The sequence below is a fragment of the Pteropus alecto genome, unplaced genomic scaffold (genome assembly GCF_000325575.1).
Source record: "Pteropus alecto unplaced genomic scaffold, ASM32557v1 scaffold314, whole genome shotgun sequence".
In the NCBI taxonomy this organism is placed as follows: Eukaryota; Metazoa; Chordata; class Mammalia; order Chiroptera; family Pteropodidae; genus Pteropus; species Pteropus alecto.
The window spans coordinates 805,320-823,511 of NW_006435849.1; the positions used below are offsets into that span (position 1 = coordinate 805,320).

Here is an 18,192-nt window from a genome sequence, read left to right on the forward strand (position 1 = left end):
CACCGCACCTGGTATTCCAGGTGGTCTCCCATCCAAGTACTAACCAGGCCCGACCCTGCTTAGCTTCTGAGACTAGATGAGATCGGGCGCGTTCAGGGTGGCATGGCCGTAGACTTCTGAGTTTTCTTTTAAAACTTGAAATATACCTTGCTATGTAGCTCTTCATTCAAGAATAACTGAAGGCTCCTAGTACGCATCAGACACTATTCCCGATGATGTAATCTAAAACCGCAGCTCAACATCCCAAATGCTGAATTCCTGTGCAATTACTGGCATGATGAACCTCATGCTGTTAACTAGGACCCAACTCTTGAGGACCCCACCGCTTACCCCAGTGAGGCAGACTGACTTTTAAAACTTTTCAATAAAATTCCAATTCCATTTCAAGTAAGAGGTATTTAATTAGAAAATGAATGCCCTTGGAGTGTAAGTCAAGAAATCCTTTAAGAAGGTCAATTTAGCAATATTAAGGGGTGAGACTTCTATGACTGAATGTGGAGGTTGGCAAATCCTCTCCCCAGAAAGCACAAAATTGATAAAACAACTACTTCAGCACTCTGGGAATCGACCAAGGGCATAAAACGATCCAAGAATCATTTATGCTTGAAAATTGCTGACCTTCAGGTAAGAAAGAACAGAGGGAGTCTGTGGCCTTTTGGCCTGGAGCTCCTCCCATCCCCCTGCCCGGCTCAGTGAACAAAGAAGTTGTGCCACAGCAGGAGCTCTGGGATAGCATCAAGCACACCAACACACGTGCATCAAGAATTTCAGGAGAAGAGAGAAAGCGGCGAAGAAAGGTTTAAAGAAATAATGGCTGAAAACTCTCAATTTTGATGAGAAACGTTCATTTACACATCTAAGAAACTCAACAAACTCCAAGTAGGATAAATTCAAAGACATTCACACCCAGAAGAACAGCTGAAAGTCAAACACTAAGACAAAAATCTTCACAGCATTAATAGAGAAAGGATTCATCACATATAGAGAAGTAGCAATATGATGAACTGCTGACTTCTCATTTGAAACGATGGGATGGAATGATACTTTCAAAGGGCTGAAAGAAAACTGTCAACCAAGAATTCTATATTCAGTAAACCTATCCTTCACAAATGAAGGCAAAATAAAGATGTTCCCAGATAAACAAAGACTGACAAAATGCATCGCTAGCACATCCGCCTAATAATATACAATAACAGAAGCCCTCAGGTTGAAAGGACATGACTGCGGATGTGATCTGAACCCACGTGGGGAAATGAAGGGTCCAAGGTGATAAATTTCTGGGTCAGAATTAAAAGACTCTGTAAATTTGTTTTATTTCATCTGCAACTTACTTAAAAGACATGTTATATGAGGCAATAACAGTAACACTATATTGTTGGGTTTATTACATATATGACAAAATAGCACAAAGGATGAGGAGGAGAATGGGGCTGTATTGGAGAAAAATTTCTATGTTTTACTGCAATTCAGTTAATATTAATCTGAATTACACCAATAAGATGGACATTATAACAACTGAAAAAATGGTCAAAAATCAAGAAGAATCTGAAGTAGTATACTTTACAAGAGTACACTAAAATACATTTATTTAACACAAAAAGAGGCAGCAGAGAAGGAACAGAGGAGCGAGATATAGAAAATCGAGAGCAAAATGGCAAATGTGAATCCAATCATTATCAATAATTTCATTTAAAGTGAATTTTTTTTTTTTTTAACGTGAATGTTTAAATACCCCAATCAAAAGGCAGAGATTGTCAGACTGGATTAAAAAAAAGCAAGCTCTGACTATGTACATATATGCTTTCTGCAATTTAGCAATGTCTACTAAGAAGGCCAAGGATGCGCATTGGTGGCGGAACGTCCAGGGAGCCAAGGAGTGTATAACACTGGCAATGGACTTTGTTTGGGGTGGTCAGCAGGGCTTTCCCCAGGAGGTGATGACATCTGAGCTGAGAACTGAAGGATGAGTAGCGTCGGTCTAACATCTGACCTCCCAGAAATCCATGCCACAGAAAGGCCTGCACAAGTCCATGGAGGCACATACGAAGATGGACGGCAGTGCTGTGAGTGACTAATCAGGAAGAGCTGGACATGGCCTGAATGTCTTTCATTAGGGGATTAAATAGACCATTGCAACCATACCATATGATTGAAAACTACGCAGCCAATGCAAAGAAAAAGGTCGATTTCTGTGTGTGGATGAGAACAGATGTCTGAGTTATAGCAAGTAGAAACAAGGCATGGTGCAAAGCATGCCTCTGCTCTTTTTCTTTTTTTAAATGTACATATATTGTATAATTATTGGGCTTTTTTGGTTTTGTTTTTTTTACAAAAAGGAATGTAGTTTTTTCCCCCAACTGTGGGTCATGAAAGCAATTTAATGTTTTTTGACCATTATTAAGGTGTGTGTGTGTGGGAAGAGGGGGTGGTGAGGGTGGATAGACCAGTATAAAAAACAGCCAACAGCTGGGTTGTAATATAAAATGCTTTTCCTGTTCGGGGAAATGGTCAAAAACATTGAAAAGAACTAGGGTGATAGAAGTTTGGAGTCAAATCTCTGTGGGAGTGTACACCAAATGATTATCACTGTAGGTAGTAATGGTGGGAGATGTGTACGGAATAGTCAAATGAAACTATATAAATGGCATAGGGCAAAAAGGAAGTGCCATCTGACACCTCAGTCTCCTTCCTCGAGGCAACCCTGGTCCACCCTTTCTTCTCTGAGCACCTGTGCATATACAAGCACCTGTGTGTAAGAGGGAGTGTGTGTCCTCCCAATTTTCCTTTATAAACAGGAGCATGTTGTAAGGTTGCTCTGCACCTGGCCTCTACCTTAACAATATGTTCTGGAGCTCTCTCTCAGTCCATATAAGCCCCTCTCTCTTCAGTGGCTACAGCAGGTCCACTCTATGAACATATCGTAAATTATTTTAACCCTAACTTTTTACTTTCTATAGCACATATTTCTCTACCTTGTCATCAGGCATGTTCCACTTTTGTGAGCTGAAGAACATGAGATGATTAAGGGAGGAAGGGAAAAAGGTGAACACACGTCTCTGTGTCTGCCAGCCAGCTCCATGCACTGCCTCTTTCGAGACAGGTTCGCACCCTCTTCAGGCCCTGGGGCAGACACTGTGGGTGTCATCCTAATCCCCCATCACCCTATAAATAATGGCTGATTTTACTCATCCTTTGCTTGAGGAAGGTGATCTGTTACCCAGCCAGAGGGCAAATTCTGATTGGTTGATGGCACCTGTCTGGGATGAGTTTGGGGTGGTCCTGTGATCTACTTCTGGCCAGTGAGACGTCACATACATGTGTGTGTGAGTGTGGTCTGCTGGGCGACTTCTGGGGCAGATCTCTTTGCCAAAAAAACAAAACAAACAAAAAAACACTTGCAAAAAACATCATATCCTCTTCCAGTGGATACCGTGACTATTTGGGTAAATGACAGACTATGAGGGGAGCCACCCTGTAGGCCAACGGAGGCAGAACAATCGAAGAGGAAAGAACCTATATCCTTGAGTCAATAAATTACTCAATCCCTGGGGGCCTCTGGAACTTGGGACTTCACGTTCTGTAAGCTAAGAGCTTTCCTCCAACTGAGCTGGGATTTTGTTATCTACAGCCAACGGCACGGCCATAACTGTGCCCGTCTTCACCCACCACAAGTCTCAGGATTCCTCCTGGGTGTGCTGCCCATGTGTGCCCGGCCCTGAGGCAGGCGTCTCCGATACACCCACGGGCCAGGAGCCACAGAGGAGCCAAGTACAGGGTGGGGCTCTTCACGTGCCTACCAACCCACAGGGTGAACGTACTTTCTTTCAAAGCACCAGCGTGGACAGGTGTCCTCCCTGGGCCTTAGCTTTGATCTGAACAATGAGGTAGCACCAGGTGGTACCACTCACCTGACCCAGGTTCCAATCTTATCCTGCAACCTTTGCTCCAGTCCCTTCCTTTCGGTGAGCCTCAGTTTCCTCCTCTGAGAAATGAGGTGACGACAGCACCAGCCTCACGAGATCATATGTGACAAATGCTCGGCACAGGCCAGGGCAGTGGGGATGTGCTTCCCGAGTTGCACTTATAAAGGGGTGTGGTGTGTACAGCGGCTAAAAGCCCGGGCTCCAGGTTCAGCCAGGGCTGGGCTGGGGGCGCCCAGCGAGGCTATGCATTTACCTGTGCCACATCTTAGCGGAGCACTGAAGATTTTGCTGGAGTAAAAGGTTTACATAAAAAGCTGGAAAACCACTGGTTAGATGAAGAAACCACACAGCTGCATGAGCAATGCTCTGGCCCAGACGGGTGGCATGGGGTGGGCAGCAGGCACGAAGGGCGCCATGTCCCCGCCCTCAGGAGGAAGAACAGTGGCGGAGCAGGTGGCAGTGACAGTGTGGACTGCGCTGGGCCTGTGAGCATGGTCAGGCCCTGCTCTGAGCATCTTACAGGTGTCACTTCATTTAGTCCCAGCAACCCCATGGGGCAGGAACTACCACCATCCCCATGTTTCAGGTGGAGAAACTGAGGCCGAGAAAGATTAAATAACTTGTTCCAAATGATAGAGGGGCTAGGGGATAGAGCCAGGATGCAAACCCAAGTAGTCTGGCTCAGGAGACCCCGATTTTAACCACGAGCCTGTACTCTCAATGACAACAGCAGTCACAATAAATACATAGAAGTGAATAGAAAACCTAGCAATAGCTGATCTTTTTGGACCTAGCTATGCCTCAGACCTTGTGCTAAGTACTTTAGTGAAGGGTCCCCAACCCCCCAGGCTGCGGACCAGTATAGGACAGGTCCGTGGCCTGTTAGGAACCGGGCTGCACGGCAGGACGTGAGCGGTGGGTGAGCAAGAGAGTGAAGCTTCATCTGTATCTGCAGCTGCTCCCCAGCGCCAGCACCACCGTCTCTGCTCCGCCTCAGACCATCAGGCGTTAGATTCTCACAGGAGCACCGGGAGCCGGTGCTAAAAACGGATGGGAACCGCTGCTTTACTGCATGATGTCGGTTCATCCCTGCCACCTTAGACCACAGAGCCTATCATGACCCCCATTTTACAGACGAGGAAATGAAGCCTGAGAGAAACTAAGCCTGATGGAGATCGTACAGTTGGTGAGTGGCGGAGCTGTGATTTGGACATAAGCAGTCAGCGGCCGGAGCCTGGGAGACAACGCCGCTCACCCGGATACCCCCAGGTGGCCCCTCGCTGCTTGTCCTTTACTGCTGGACCCTTCTCGCCCTCTCGCCCCAGTGTCTGGCATGGCTTGAGAGTCAGTCAGTCCCTGCACGTGGCTGGAATAATGCTCCAGTGTAGGAGCCATGAACGGCCACACTCGCCCCTGTGATCTGGGAGTAGAAGTGGCAAGTCTTCGGAGTGGGAACAGAGGGGCTATGGGGTCAAAATCAGCAGATCCAACCAGTGCCGGCCACCTCCACCGACCACCACCCACCCACCGTCACGGCAGCCTCCTCCTGCCCAGCCCCAAACACCACCAGAGGCACCTGGGAACACTCACGATCACAGCCCTCTCTGCTCTCTGCTCTGGCCCCTCTGTGCTCCACTCATCCCAGGGTAAGAATCAGAGTCCTCCCTGTGTCCACAAGGCCCCACACAACCTCCTGTCCCCTCTGCCCTCAGCTCTTCCAAACACGCTAGAAACATTTTCACCTCAGGGCCTTTGCACTGCCCCCTCCCCTAAGATCTCTGCATGGTTCCCTCCTTCCCCGGAGATGGCCTGGGTTCCCCTTCCCAGGCAGACTGGGGCCCTTTGAGGACGTCTGTCCTGCGTGATCCCAGCCTCCTAGCTAACAGGCAGGGTGGGTCCCAAGGGCCTAGCGTTACCTTTCGGGGCTGTGCCCCCAGGAAGGTGTCCTGGAGACTCCCGCAGCACGGCCTGGGAAGCGAGGCCTCGTGCTTCCTGCCTGCCTGGGAACGCCCAGCTGCGTCAGCTCCACGTGCAGCAGAGCCTCTGACTGCCCCTAAACAGCTCTGACAAATTGCTCTGGAAACCCAGGAAGCTTTGGAGTGTGTGCTGCCTCAGGAAAGGGCAGAGGGCCAGGTGGCTGCCCGCCCGGGATCACTCAGCCCAATGCAGTGCCCACAGTAGGCGCTGGCGCCTGGCAGTGTGCCCGGAAGCCGGGCTCCCATGACGAACGTCTGGGGGGAGAGTCTGTGAAGTCACTGAAGTCATCGATGGACACAAGCTCCTACAGGCTGCAGCATCTTCCACGGCACGGCGGGCAGGGCTGGAGTGCGGGGGGGCGTGGGGGTTCCCTGCTTGGGCATGCCAGGGCCCATCCCTTTCCCGGAAGCCCTCAGATTTCACAGGCAAACTCATCCCCTTCTACCCCGGAACTAATCCATTTTCTCCAGAGTGGCCCCGAGTGGTTTCCTCCCCAGACCTTATCGCCGCCACCTGGCATATTACTTCAGGGTTGCTCAGCTGTCTGTCTGCCTCGCGCGCTCTCTCTCTCCAGGAGAGTGTCGGTTCCACAAGGGAGGAACCTGACCTTCTTCCCTGCTGTATCACCATGTTGGGAACAGTGCCTGGCACACAGTGGGCGCTTTAGTGGTCAGGCCCGCCCAGCCTTGCTCTTCTCCTCTCTCAAGAACCTCAATGTCCCCATCTGCAGCAGTCTCCGGCCGCTCAGCCGGCACTGTCCTGGACCTGCGCTTGTCTCCTTCCTTACGCCCCCGCAAGGTCACTTGCTGAGGCAGCCACGGATGCTCTGTCCTCCGGTCCAGGCCTCCTCTTTCTCACTCACATCTTGGCCTCAAGCTCATAATCTGAGACTTCGCCTCTGGTCTCGCTCCCAGCACCATCTTTCAAAACGTGAAGTTGCCTGTGCCACCTTTTCCGCTGAGACCTGTTCCTGTTGCCCACAGCTCTTAGCACGGCATCCAAACTCCGCAACACAGCTGGCAGGTCTGGCCCCTGCTGACCTCCCCAGCCTCCCATTAGCTGCCTTCTCTCAATGTGAACACGAGCCAGGGGGCCTCTGTTCAGTGACCTGGTGACACCCACCCTCCTCCTCATCTGCTCATAGGGACACCCTAACCACACCCGATCTTCCCTTCCACTCTTTTAAAAAAAATTGCCCCCATACAGCAAAGTGTATAAAACACATATGTACAATTTAATAAAAAGCGACACAGCAAACACCCATATAACTGTGTCCCAGGTCAAGAATATATCATCAGGGGTCAAATAGGTGGTGATGGAAAGAAATCTAACTGGGTGGTGAACAGACGATGCAATATATATATAACTTACTATTGAATTGTACCCTCGAAACAATGGATTTTGTTAATAAATATCACCCCAATAAAAAATATATCATCAGCTCCCCTGGCAACCACTTTACCTGCTCCTTCCTCCGTATCCCTCTCACCCTTGGCAGAAATGACCCCTCCTCAGGAACACTATCCCCACCCCGAGGCTAGATCAGACACCCCGGTCCAGCCCTGCACCACATCCCCTCTCGGACCCCAATGAGTCTTCGCAGTAGGCTTTCCCTTAGCATAATTCGTTCATGACTTTGTAAGTATTTGCTTGCTGTCTCCTCTGATACCTGCCTGTGCCAGGCCAGCCTGGGCCCTGTCCGCCTGCAGTGCTCAGCAGAGGGCTGGGCACACAGCAGGTGCTCGCGGTATGAAGCCATAAGGTGCTACGCTACCAAGTGCTGCAGAGGCAGAGCCAAGGGCGACTACTGAGCACCTGTGCCTGCCCTCGCGAAGCTGCGGCTGGGCAGCAGGCTGTCCCTCCAGCGTGGCTCAAGGGAATCGGCTGTTGAGAGCAGATGCAGAAGCAGCTGGGCTGCCTGGGGGAAGCGGCGGCGTGGCCAGAGGCAGGCAGAGGCACCCTTGGGCCCCTTGAGCACTCAGCCACCGTCCGGGAACTGGTGCCTACTGAGATGAAAAGACTGTGGGAGGAATGAGCTGGGAGTGAGACATACAGTGAGTCCTGCGCATCTTCTGTCTAGAACACGCTGCCCTCCTGGTCCCTGGTTAGCTAACCCTCTTCTGTCCAGGAAAACCCCTCCTGCACGTGGGTCAGGCCCTTCCTGTGGGCTCCCACATCCCAGGTGCTTCCCTCACCCCGGCTCTGACCACTCTGGCCCATCACTGTTTGGGGACAGTCTGTCTCTCCCATCAGGCTGTGAGCCCTGATAGGGCAGGCCTGGGCTGTCTCAGTCATCACGGCATCCTCAGTGCTGCCTGTAACAGGCCTGACCCAGGAGAGACTTTCTGATTTAGTCTGAGACAGACCTCATCTTTTTTGTAACATCCTCTGTGACTCTAATGACAACCAGGCTTGAGGTCCACTGCCAGGTACTATTTTTAGGGCTCTACAAAGAGCTCATTTAAACCTCACCACATCCCTATAAGGTAGTTATGCAACTTATCCTCCATCTCACAGATGAGGAAACTGAGGCCCAGAGAGGTTCAGTCATTTGCCCAAGGCCACAGAGCCAAGACAAGGCAAAGGTGGGGCTTGAACCCCGGTGTACTGACTCTGGAGCTCACACACTCATCTACTGTGAAGATGTTTCTTTAAATCAACTCATTTCATTTTCTTGAACTTGTCCAAGGCACTATCTGTAAAATCAAGGGATGAGTGGGTCACACTTTCCCTAATACTCATTAAAGCAAACATACATCCATTTTAAATACAACACATTCCTCCCTTTTCACCCACCCAAATCACCTCGAGCACCCCGTTTTGGGAAATGCTGTTCCACACTAGAGCCTGGTTGCCTAGGAGAGAACTTGGGGAAGCAGCTTTAATGAGTAGATAAGAATGATTTGCAATTAGCATCAATTGTCTGTATGCAAATTAAAGCTCCCAACCACAGGGCCCGCTTTTGTAGCGGGCTCCTCTCCCATTTTATTGTCTTCATTTCTGGGTTCAGCAAATCCTTCCCTCAGACGTAGGGTAATTTTATGCCCCACCCTCACCCCCCAGCCTCCTCAGCCACCGTCTACGCCCCAGCACCACAGCTGCTTCTGTCACAGATTTCACGACCCTGCAGTTACTCGGGTTCACTAACATGGGCTGTGCCCAGCACAGGGGTCGCCACAGCTGAGACCCGGGACCCCGTGGCACCGAGTTCCTCTGGGTGGGTGCACTTTGACATCTCGGTGATGACCTGATTCTTGTCTGTCTCCCTCAGTGATGGTGGGCTGAGGTGAGGGCTGGGGTCTCGTCCAGACTGGCTCATTACTTCTCCTCACCTCCCAGCGCAAAGCCCAGGACATAGCAAATTCCCAAGAAATACTTGAGTGAAGCGAACAGATAAATGAATGGAGTTGTCAAAAGAGTCTGTGAGTTCCAACAACTAAGAATTTCCTGTCTGGGGAGGCGGGGACCAAGCTCACGGGGACATGCTCTCTCTCCCAAACTGCACCCCTCTCCTGGGCTTCCTGACTCAGGTCCGTGGACCATGGCGAGGGGAAGGTCCGACATAGGGCACTCTCAAACACAGCGCTTTCTAAACCTGCCAGAGAACCACCGCTAGGCCATGATATTTCAGGAGGTGTCTGTTGCACAGCATTTTGACATTTCAAACAAATGAGACTAGATCCAAGCGCTTTGCCTTCAGTCAGGCTATGTACTGTTTGCGGATTTTTTGCTTTACCTTTTTCTAACATAGACGTTTCTGTATAGACATACACACTAGTCCACTGTGTGTTGCGTCAAGGAAGCCCAAGGCTATTGCCGGGTGCTTGTGTCCTCTGTGGAGAGGGGCCACAGGTCTGAGACCCGTGAAGGTGTCGGGCAGCCCAAGGAGGTGAGGACCCCTGATGGGGGACTGGCCTTGTGCTGGCCCTGCTCAGAGCGGTCAAGGATAGGAAGGGAGGCTGTGGCCTTAGGGGTCCGCCCTGGGAGTGGAAGCTCAGGAATCACTGCCTGGGGCGGGTCCTCTCAGGGGGTCCACGGACCAGGCTGAGCAGGTGACTGCAGAAGGATTTTTCCGCCTTTGTGCATTTTTCTGGGAGGCGGTTCACGGTTTGTTTTCATCAGATTCTCAAAGTGTGTGGTTCCGACTCCAGGCTGCTGGTTCCTCAGCGCCTGTTCTCCCTCGCGTACCCCCTGCCTGCCCTCAACGTGTGGGCCTGGGAGCCGCGAGCGGGCCTGGGAGCTGCGGCGTTGGCACCTATTGGGAACTTTAAAAAATTGCATATTCTTAGGCTGCACCCTGACCTGCTGAATCAGACACTCTTAAACTTTCATAATGTTAATGTAAAGTAATCAATATGACTTTTTTGGAGATGGTAAAAATAAAAAAGAAACTGCGTGGGGCCCAGCTTCTGTGTTGAAAAGCCCCCTCCAGGGGACTGTCCGGGGACCACTGCCCTTTACTGCGTCGGCTGGAAAGCTAAACGGTGATGCCCCAGACCTCCTTGCAGCTGGGACGGTCATGTGACGCTGCTCGCTGAAGGGGGTTCTGGGAAAGCTCTTGCTTCTCCATAGCAGGGGAGCTGTACATAGGCTGCAGTCCTTCCTCTGCACTCTGCCCCCACGCCGCCAGGGGCACCGCCGCCATCTAGAGACCAGGAAGTCTCAGCTCGTGTAACGGGGATGATGGGGCAAGAAGACACAGGGTGCCAGGCCTTAGAGGCCTCCCCAGGCCGCTGCACAGCCTGGCTCAGCCTTCTCCGGACCTCCCATCAGGGGACTGTTAAACCTCTATTACCTCCAGCCAAATACACTCCTAACCGATAGAGTCTGTGACCCCAGAAAGCATAAAAACCGGTGGTCTCAGAGGGAGAAGGAAAGAGACACAGAGGGTCAGAGTGAACCAGAGACAGACGAGACAGTCAGGGGTTTCTCTTCCTCTGCTGGGTCTTCGAAGGCTGAGGGATGGGCAGCAGGGCTGCTCCGTGAGCCTCCCCACTCTAAGCCAACTAGTGTGCAAGCACGTACACCTGTGAGCATGCTTCTGGGGAGGGGACCCTGCCGTCAGGATGGTGCGGGAAGCAGAAGGGTGTCAGGCCTCCATGAAGGGCCCAGGGGAGGAGCAGTGCCTTACCTGGGCTGCCTCGGTGGGTCATGGCTGCCCCCAGCCAGGCCTGTAGGGGTGCTGGAGCCCGAGGTGTACAGCTTCGGTCGGTAGCCCTTGCTCTGGCCAGCAACTGCAGGGGCGGGTGACACCTCCCGCCGCTTGTCTGCATGATGTGGTCGCCTGGCGGCCTCACGCCCGCCCCCACAGAGGCCAATATTTCCTGGGGGCTTGTGTGGCTTGGCGGACCGAGGTGCCTTGGCCAGCGACATGCAGCTGGGGCTGGAGGTGTAGAGCGTGGTGTCAATGCCGCTGTCGCTGGAGCCGCCTTTGGAGAGGGGGTCTTGCTCTGGCTCTAGAGGGTCCAGGGGGTCAAACCAGCGATCGTCACTGTGGCTGCTGGAGGCGTTGCTGGAGAGGGTGTTGCTGCTGGAGTGACTGGAGTACTGGGGCTCTCCCTGGGGGGCGAGAGAAGCGTGACATCCCCAGACGTCAGGGCAGGGCAAACTTCCCCTCCCTGGGCCCCCCTCCGACGAGTGTGACCCCTGGAGCCAGACATCTGGCAACTCTGGCTCCTCTACTTACTGGCCATGTGACCTGGGGCAAGGGCCTCAGTGTCCACATCTGTAAAATGGAGTGGATAATAACTCTGCCTCGGGGGGGTTGCTCGGAGGGATAAATGACCTTAGGTATGTATCTCGTGAGCCCACAGCTCAAGCTCAACACGTCTAACACTCAGCTCCCATCTTTCCCTCCGGAATCTGCCTCTTCTGTCTTAATAACGGCACCCCCACCCTTTCAGCTGCCCGCCCCCATGCAAGAGCCCTGGAGTCACCCTGGAGCCCGCTTTTGCTCTCACACCGTGTCCAGTCCAACAGCAAATCCTGTTGCCGGCATCTTCAAAACAGATCCAGAACCCGCCACTCATTCTCCTTCCGTGGCTCCGTCCACCACTGCCTCCCACTGGACCATAGCAGCAGCCTCCTCCCTGTCTCCCTGCTCCTGTCCCTCTCCCCCTACACCCTCCACTCCACTTTGTTCCCTCCATGCAGCCAGAGGAAGGCTGTGAACACCTGTGTCAGTTCATGTCCCTTCCCTGCTTAGAGCCCTCCGGTGGATCCATCTCACTCAGAGGAAAAGCAAGAGTCCTCGCCAGTGCCCTGAAGCCCTGGGCAACCTGGACCGTGTCCCGGTCTCTAACGTCATCTGCCTCTCCCTCTCCCTCTCGCTCCCTCTGCTCCAGCACGTGGACCTCCCTGCTGCTCTTGGAGCATGCCAGGCACACTCCCACTTCAGGGCCTTTGCACTTGCTGTTCCCTTTGGCTGCAATGCTCTTCCCCCAGATATTTTCACAGATCACCCCTTGCTTCATTCAAGGTTTCGGCTTAAAGGTCACCTCCTCGAAGACCTTCTCTAACCACTTCGTCCTAAAGCAGCAGTGCTTGACACTCTTCCCTTAACCGTGCTTTGTTTTCCTTTCCCAGCCAGGAATAGTTCTTGGCGATCCATGATATATCCGTTTATCTGCTTAGTGCTTGTTGCCCCCACTGGCGCATCAGCTTTGTGAGCACAGGGGCTAGTCTGCTCTCTTCGTCATTGAGGCCCCAAGGCCTGGCACCGTAAGTGCTCATCAAACACCCACTGAGTGAATGGATGTGAACAGACTGCCAAGTGTTCACCAAAACGATCTTCTTCTCCTGCGCACATGGAACTACATTTCCCAGCTTCTCTTGCAGTGAGGTGTAGTCATGTGATAGAGTCCGAGCCAATAAAATCTAAGTGGAAGTGATGATGCTACTTCCAGGCCTGGGCTACAAAAACTTCCCATGTGAACCTCTCTTCCTCCAACCCCCACCTGCTGGAAAGAGGCAGAGACCTGAGGAAAAGTGGAGCCACAAGGAGAGGGAATCTGGGTTCCTGAATTACCACGTGGGAAGCTGCTCACTGAATACCCACAGTGAGTTGTTACATGAGAGGGACATAAACTCCTGCTGTGGGAGGTCGCGGAGATTTGGGGACTATGTGTCATAGCAGTTAACCTACTGCCAGAGACTGAATGTTTGTGTCCCCCGGAATTCACGTCGAAGCCTAATCTCCAGAGTATTGGTATTAGGGGGTGGGGCCTCCAGGAGGTGATTAAGTCATTAAGCCTCATAAATGTGATTTTAAAATCCTTATATGTATTTACCTATTTATGGGAGGTGATTAAGTCACGAGGGTGGAGCCTCATAAATATGATTTTAAAATCCTTATATGTATTTACCTATTTATCCCTATATATGAATTTATATGTTCCTCGTGAGCAAGGTTATAAAATCCATATGTATATTTGCGCCCTTATAAAAAGGGACCCCAGAGAGCTACCTTGCCCGCTCTACCACATGAGGTAAGAAGGCCGTCTGTGAACCAGGAACGGGCCCGCACCAGACACCGATTCTGCCTGGGCCTTGACCCTGGACTTCTCAGCCTCTAGAACTGTGAGAAATGAATTTCTGATGTATATAAGCTACCTGGTCTACAGTATTTTTGTTATAACAGCCCAAGCTCAAGACACCTACCATGACCAATGTAATAAAGAGGAAACTAGCCTAAAGAGGTGAAGGGATTTGCTTTAGATCACACAGCTGGTGAGGGCTGGAGTCAAGATCTGACTGGTTCTAAGTCCAGCATTTGGCCCCTCTGCCCGAGTGGAAGGTGGCAAAGGTGCTCACGTGTGGCATTCAGAAGCCCACACCCACCGAAGGCAGGTGAAGCTGCTGGGCCCACGGTAGTCATGGTAAGCCAAGCAGCCAACTCCTACAGCCCTGACTCCCCAGGGTGGGGCAGGCGGAGCCCAGACTCACTTTGGAATGCCTGTTGGGGGAGTCTTTGCCTGCTGCGTCCTGCCGGGAGGCGTGCTTGTTCCCGCTGCTTGCAGCCAGGGCCGAGAGCCGGGCCTGGGCAGGCACATGCCACAGAGGCTCTGCAGGAAGACATGAGACATACCAGTGGTTAGAGGTGACTCAGGCTGTGGCCTGAGTCCACTTGAAGAATCTGGCCCTAAATCTGGTTTGATGGAGCCACCCCTCCGCCAGCTTGTCTGCTCAGCTCACACAGGGCCACGACCCCATCGACTTACATCTTGGGGTATGACAATACTCAGTAACGGAACAGTTACTGAGCACTTTCTCTATACCAGGCCCCAATGCAGTGCTTTGCATGGATGAACTCATCGAAGCCTTACAACAATCCTCCATCGTCACGCAAAGGAGGCTGAGCACGTTTTCATCCTTACTAGACATTTGGCCTTTTTATTTTGTAAATTACTTGTTCATTTCCTTTACCCAATTTTCCACAAGATCGACTATCTTTTTTCTTATTGGTGAATAGGGTTCTTTATATATGCAAGGTTGCAATCCTTTGTTGGTTAAACACGCATACTATTTTGTTAAATGAAAATGGAATCATAATAAACATCATCCTACCAGTTGATTTTCACTTTACAGTATACTTACACTTGTTTTTGCTTTATGTCTTCATAATACATCTTCACACAACCGAACATGAAGCTATCTTATTTCTAATAGCTGTGCAGTATTCCATTGTGTGAACGGGCGTCAATTATTTAACCAGTTTTCTATCAATGGACATTTAGGTTATTTTTGATTTTTCTTTAAAACAATGTTTTGGTGGCCTTCCCGCTATACACAACTTTGAGCAAGTGTGGGACTTGTGTCTGGGACAGAATTCTATAAGTGGAATTGCTAGTTCAAATGTGAAATAAGTTTAAAATTGTGATGGCTGGTGTGCGTATAAATTAGTCTAAACTCTCAAAGCCAATGAGCCTGAACTAAGCATCTGACCTTAAAAACAAAAACAAAAATCACCACCGATGGAAGACTAGTTATCGATCTTATAAACACTCGGGAAAGGTGGGCCTGGCCGGCTAGGCAGGGCGCTTGGGGTCACTGCAGAGGGCAGCTGGCTGGCACAGTCCAGGGTGCCACCACCCATGAAGCATTTAGTTGGGAGCCACGGATATGAACGAGCAGGGAGGCAGGTCGCTTTGTCACCTACTCTACCTGAGGAAACTGCTCTCCTCTTTGGAGCATCCCGTACACGCAGGAGGTGCTGGTCTCCTGGGAGGTGGCCAGCCCATGCCGGAAACCACATTTCTACAGAGAGCCAAGCCTGTGGCCCATACGCCCAGCCTAACTACCACCTACAACACCGACGACACACGTGTCTGTCTCTAGACTTCTGCCTTGACTTCAGACTTGGATACACGGCTACCTCATAGCACCTCCACTGGGCGTCTGCTGGGCACCTTCCACCGCACATGACCAAAGTCCACTCCTCATCTTCCCCAAACCTGCAGCTCTCAGGCTCCCCTGCTCAGCCAATGGCCACTCTGCCCTGTCAGGTGCTCAGGCTGAAACCTGGTACCATCCTGGACTCCTCCCTTCTCACCCGTGTCGAGGCATGAGGAAATTCTGTCCACTCCACCTTGAAACGACTATGTCCAGAACCCAGTGCTCTCTCCCCCTTCACTGTCCCGACCTGGCAAGAATCTGCAGCAAGACGGACCCTGTGAACTCCCAAGTCAGGTCCCACCCATCTCTGTACCAAGCTGGTGACTCCCATCCACTCTGAGCTGAGGACAAAGTCCTCACCACGTGCTGTGTCCCTGTCACCTCCCTGGCCTCATCTCCCACCAGCCCTCCAGCCTTCTATGGTTCCTCTAACAGCAGACTCACTGGCACCTCGGCGTCTTCAACTGGCTGTTCCCTTTCCCTGGAATGTCCTCCCAGTGCCCGCGTGGTACTCTTCCAGCCTTGCCCGACCAGGATCTGTTTAGAGATTCTCCCAGCACTACGTTAGCTCCCGCCTGATACTCGGCATCGCTGGTGAGTGTTTACCATCGTGTGCCCCGTCTCTTCTCTGTCTTTCCCCTCAGACTGCTGGCTCTGAGTAGGCAGGGGATGTGCCTGCCTGGCTCACGCTGCACCCCTGGTGCACGGTCTGGTGTCCCGCTCCTGAGGGGCCGGGTTCTTCCCCCGCTGGCCGCTCCAGCGTCCCTGCCTCTGCCTGTGGAAGGCCCTGATCCTGGGCCCTCCATTGGTCCTCTGGACTGGCCCCCAGGGACCTTCTGGCTCTCCTGCTTCACCCCTGACATGCTGAGTGAGTGACAGACGTGGATTTGGGTGCAAGAGACATGCTGAAACCATGGCCAAGCACAGACTCGGGGCAGCTGGTGACCCTGGGGACCTCTTCCCAACCTGGGTGCTCTGAGGCTTGAAAAACACCCACACTATGGGTTTTGAGGTGCAGGTGGTGTCAGTGGGTGGTGGGGTTAAGAAGGGGTTCCAGAACCCAACAAGCCTTGGTTAAAATCTCAATGATGCCACTTATCAGTAGGAACCTTGGACAAGTGACAACGTTTCTGTGCCTCATCTTCCTCATTTCTAAAACTGGCAGTAAAAAGTGCCCGCTGTCGTGCTCCCGAGGTGAGTAAACAGGAAGGAATGTGGGGTGCAGTGAGCTTGCTGCATGCTCACACATACAGGATGCTTGCTGCATGCCCAGTACAGTGCTGGGCATACAACAAGCACACAAAACTGTGTTGCTGTTACTACGACTACTGATCAGGCCTGGGCGAATCCCCATGTGTGCTTGGGTGCCTGAACCTCCCACCCTGAACTACCTTTTTTCTGGGTCCTGGATACACTCTAGATTTCATGATGAATGCCCTGATTTGTGTAGGAGTGGGATGCGGGGGAGGAGGTGTTAGTCAACTTATAACAAGGTCCCAAGGAGGTGAGAGGGGAACCAAGCTCTGGGGGACAGAAGGGAGAAGGGAAGGACAATGGTGAGTTTCTGCAACAGCTTATTTGGGGCCTACGGTGAACGTTGGAAAAATTTCCTTCTCATTTTACACTTTGGTGCAATGAAATCACCAAGAAACACTTTTCTTTTTCTGAACTGGGAGGGGAAAAAAGATGCAAATCTGTCTGTCTTGGGGCAAAGGTCACAGACTTGCAGACGGGGACAGGCAGGATCACATGGGTTTGCAGGCCCTGGAGGCGCAGAAAGAGAAAGGGTCTCGAGGGTGACAGGCTGCCTGAAGTCCAGCCACTTGCCCAGGTGTAAGGGCACCATGGGGCTGGGAGCCGAGGCCTTCCGCAGGCCGCTAGGCCCGGGCACGCAGCCTCTTCCCACCCTGCAGTGCCCGGGGAGCTGATGAAGGGCCGACACGGCCACCCCCCGAGCGGCCTGGAAAGCCTGGGACCCCCCGACAGGCCATCTCCATCTCTGCCCCGCAGCGCCAACGCTCTCTGGCATCTCACCCATTCTTTCTTCAGCGCCCACCCACTCATCTGATGGTCCTCAGACTCCAAGGGGGCTACAAGTCTGTAACGTGAAATTATGTTCAAAATATTTATCTAAGTGGATGCACCCATGATCATCATTCTATACAGAAAAATAAACAGATGAGAAGATGCTCAGTCTCCTCAGGCACTGGGAAAATTCAAACTAAAACTGCAATGGACTACCCCTACCTGGCTGACACGAAAAGGTTGGTGAGGACATGAAGCAACAATTCTCATACGTCACTGGCGGGCGTGTGAAAGTTTGTCACTTGAGGAAAAAGTTTTACAGTCTCATGTTAACTTAAACATGTGACCCAGCAATTCCGCTCCTAGGTGTATACCCTACAGATGCGTGAGCCTGTGCTCATCAACAGATGGACACAGGACAGCCCCAGCCGGACTACGCTCAGCAGCCCCGAACTGGAAACCACCCAAACGTCCCCCGACACTACAGTGGAATACTACTTGGAAATTGTGTGGCTACACACAACCCCATGGCCAACTGTCATCAACGTAACACTCAGTGACAGAAGCCAGACAGACACACAGAACGCATCTAGCGTTTCTGTAGACGTGAAATTCAAAACCAGACAAAATGCAGTTCGGCTGTGAGAAGCAGGACTTGGGGGCCCGTGGGGTACTGACTGGTAGGGGTGGGGGCTTTCCGAGGCTGGGCACGCTCCATCTCTTGCCCCACCCAGGTGTGGAACGTGGCACAGTCACTTCGTGATGGCATCATGTCGGACACTCAGGATTTGGGCTCTTAGCATGTGCTGTACACGCATGACAGCCGAGAAACGCGAAGCCTCCCCCGAGGCACTACTTTCGGTCCTTTTCGACT

The 18,192-nt window shown here is 51.9% G+C and overlaps 1 protein-coding gene and 1 pseudogene across 1 annotated transcript in view; both read right to left on the reverse strand.

Annotated features, from left to right (window-relative positions):
- Positions 1-114, reverse strand: LOC112479614 (annotated as a pseudogene).
- SIPA1L3 (signal induced proliferation associated 1 like 3) overlaps positions 1-18,192 on the reverse strand; it is a 243,780-nt gene that overhangs the window by 23,513 nt on the left and 202,075 nt on the right. The window contains 3 exon segments of the mRNA XM_025046658.1: positions 10,261-10,545; positions 11,032-11,459; positions 13,845-13,963. Of these exon segments, the coding sequence (XP_024902426.1) occupies positions 10,261-10,545; positions 11,032-11,459; positions 13,845-13,963 (832 nt within the window).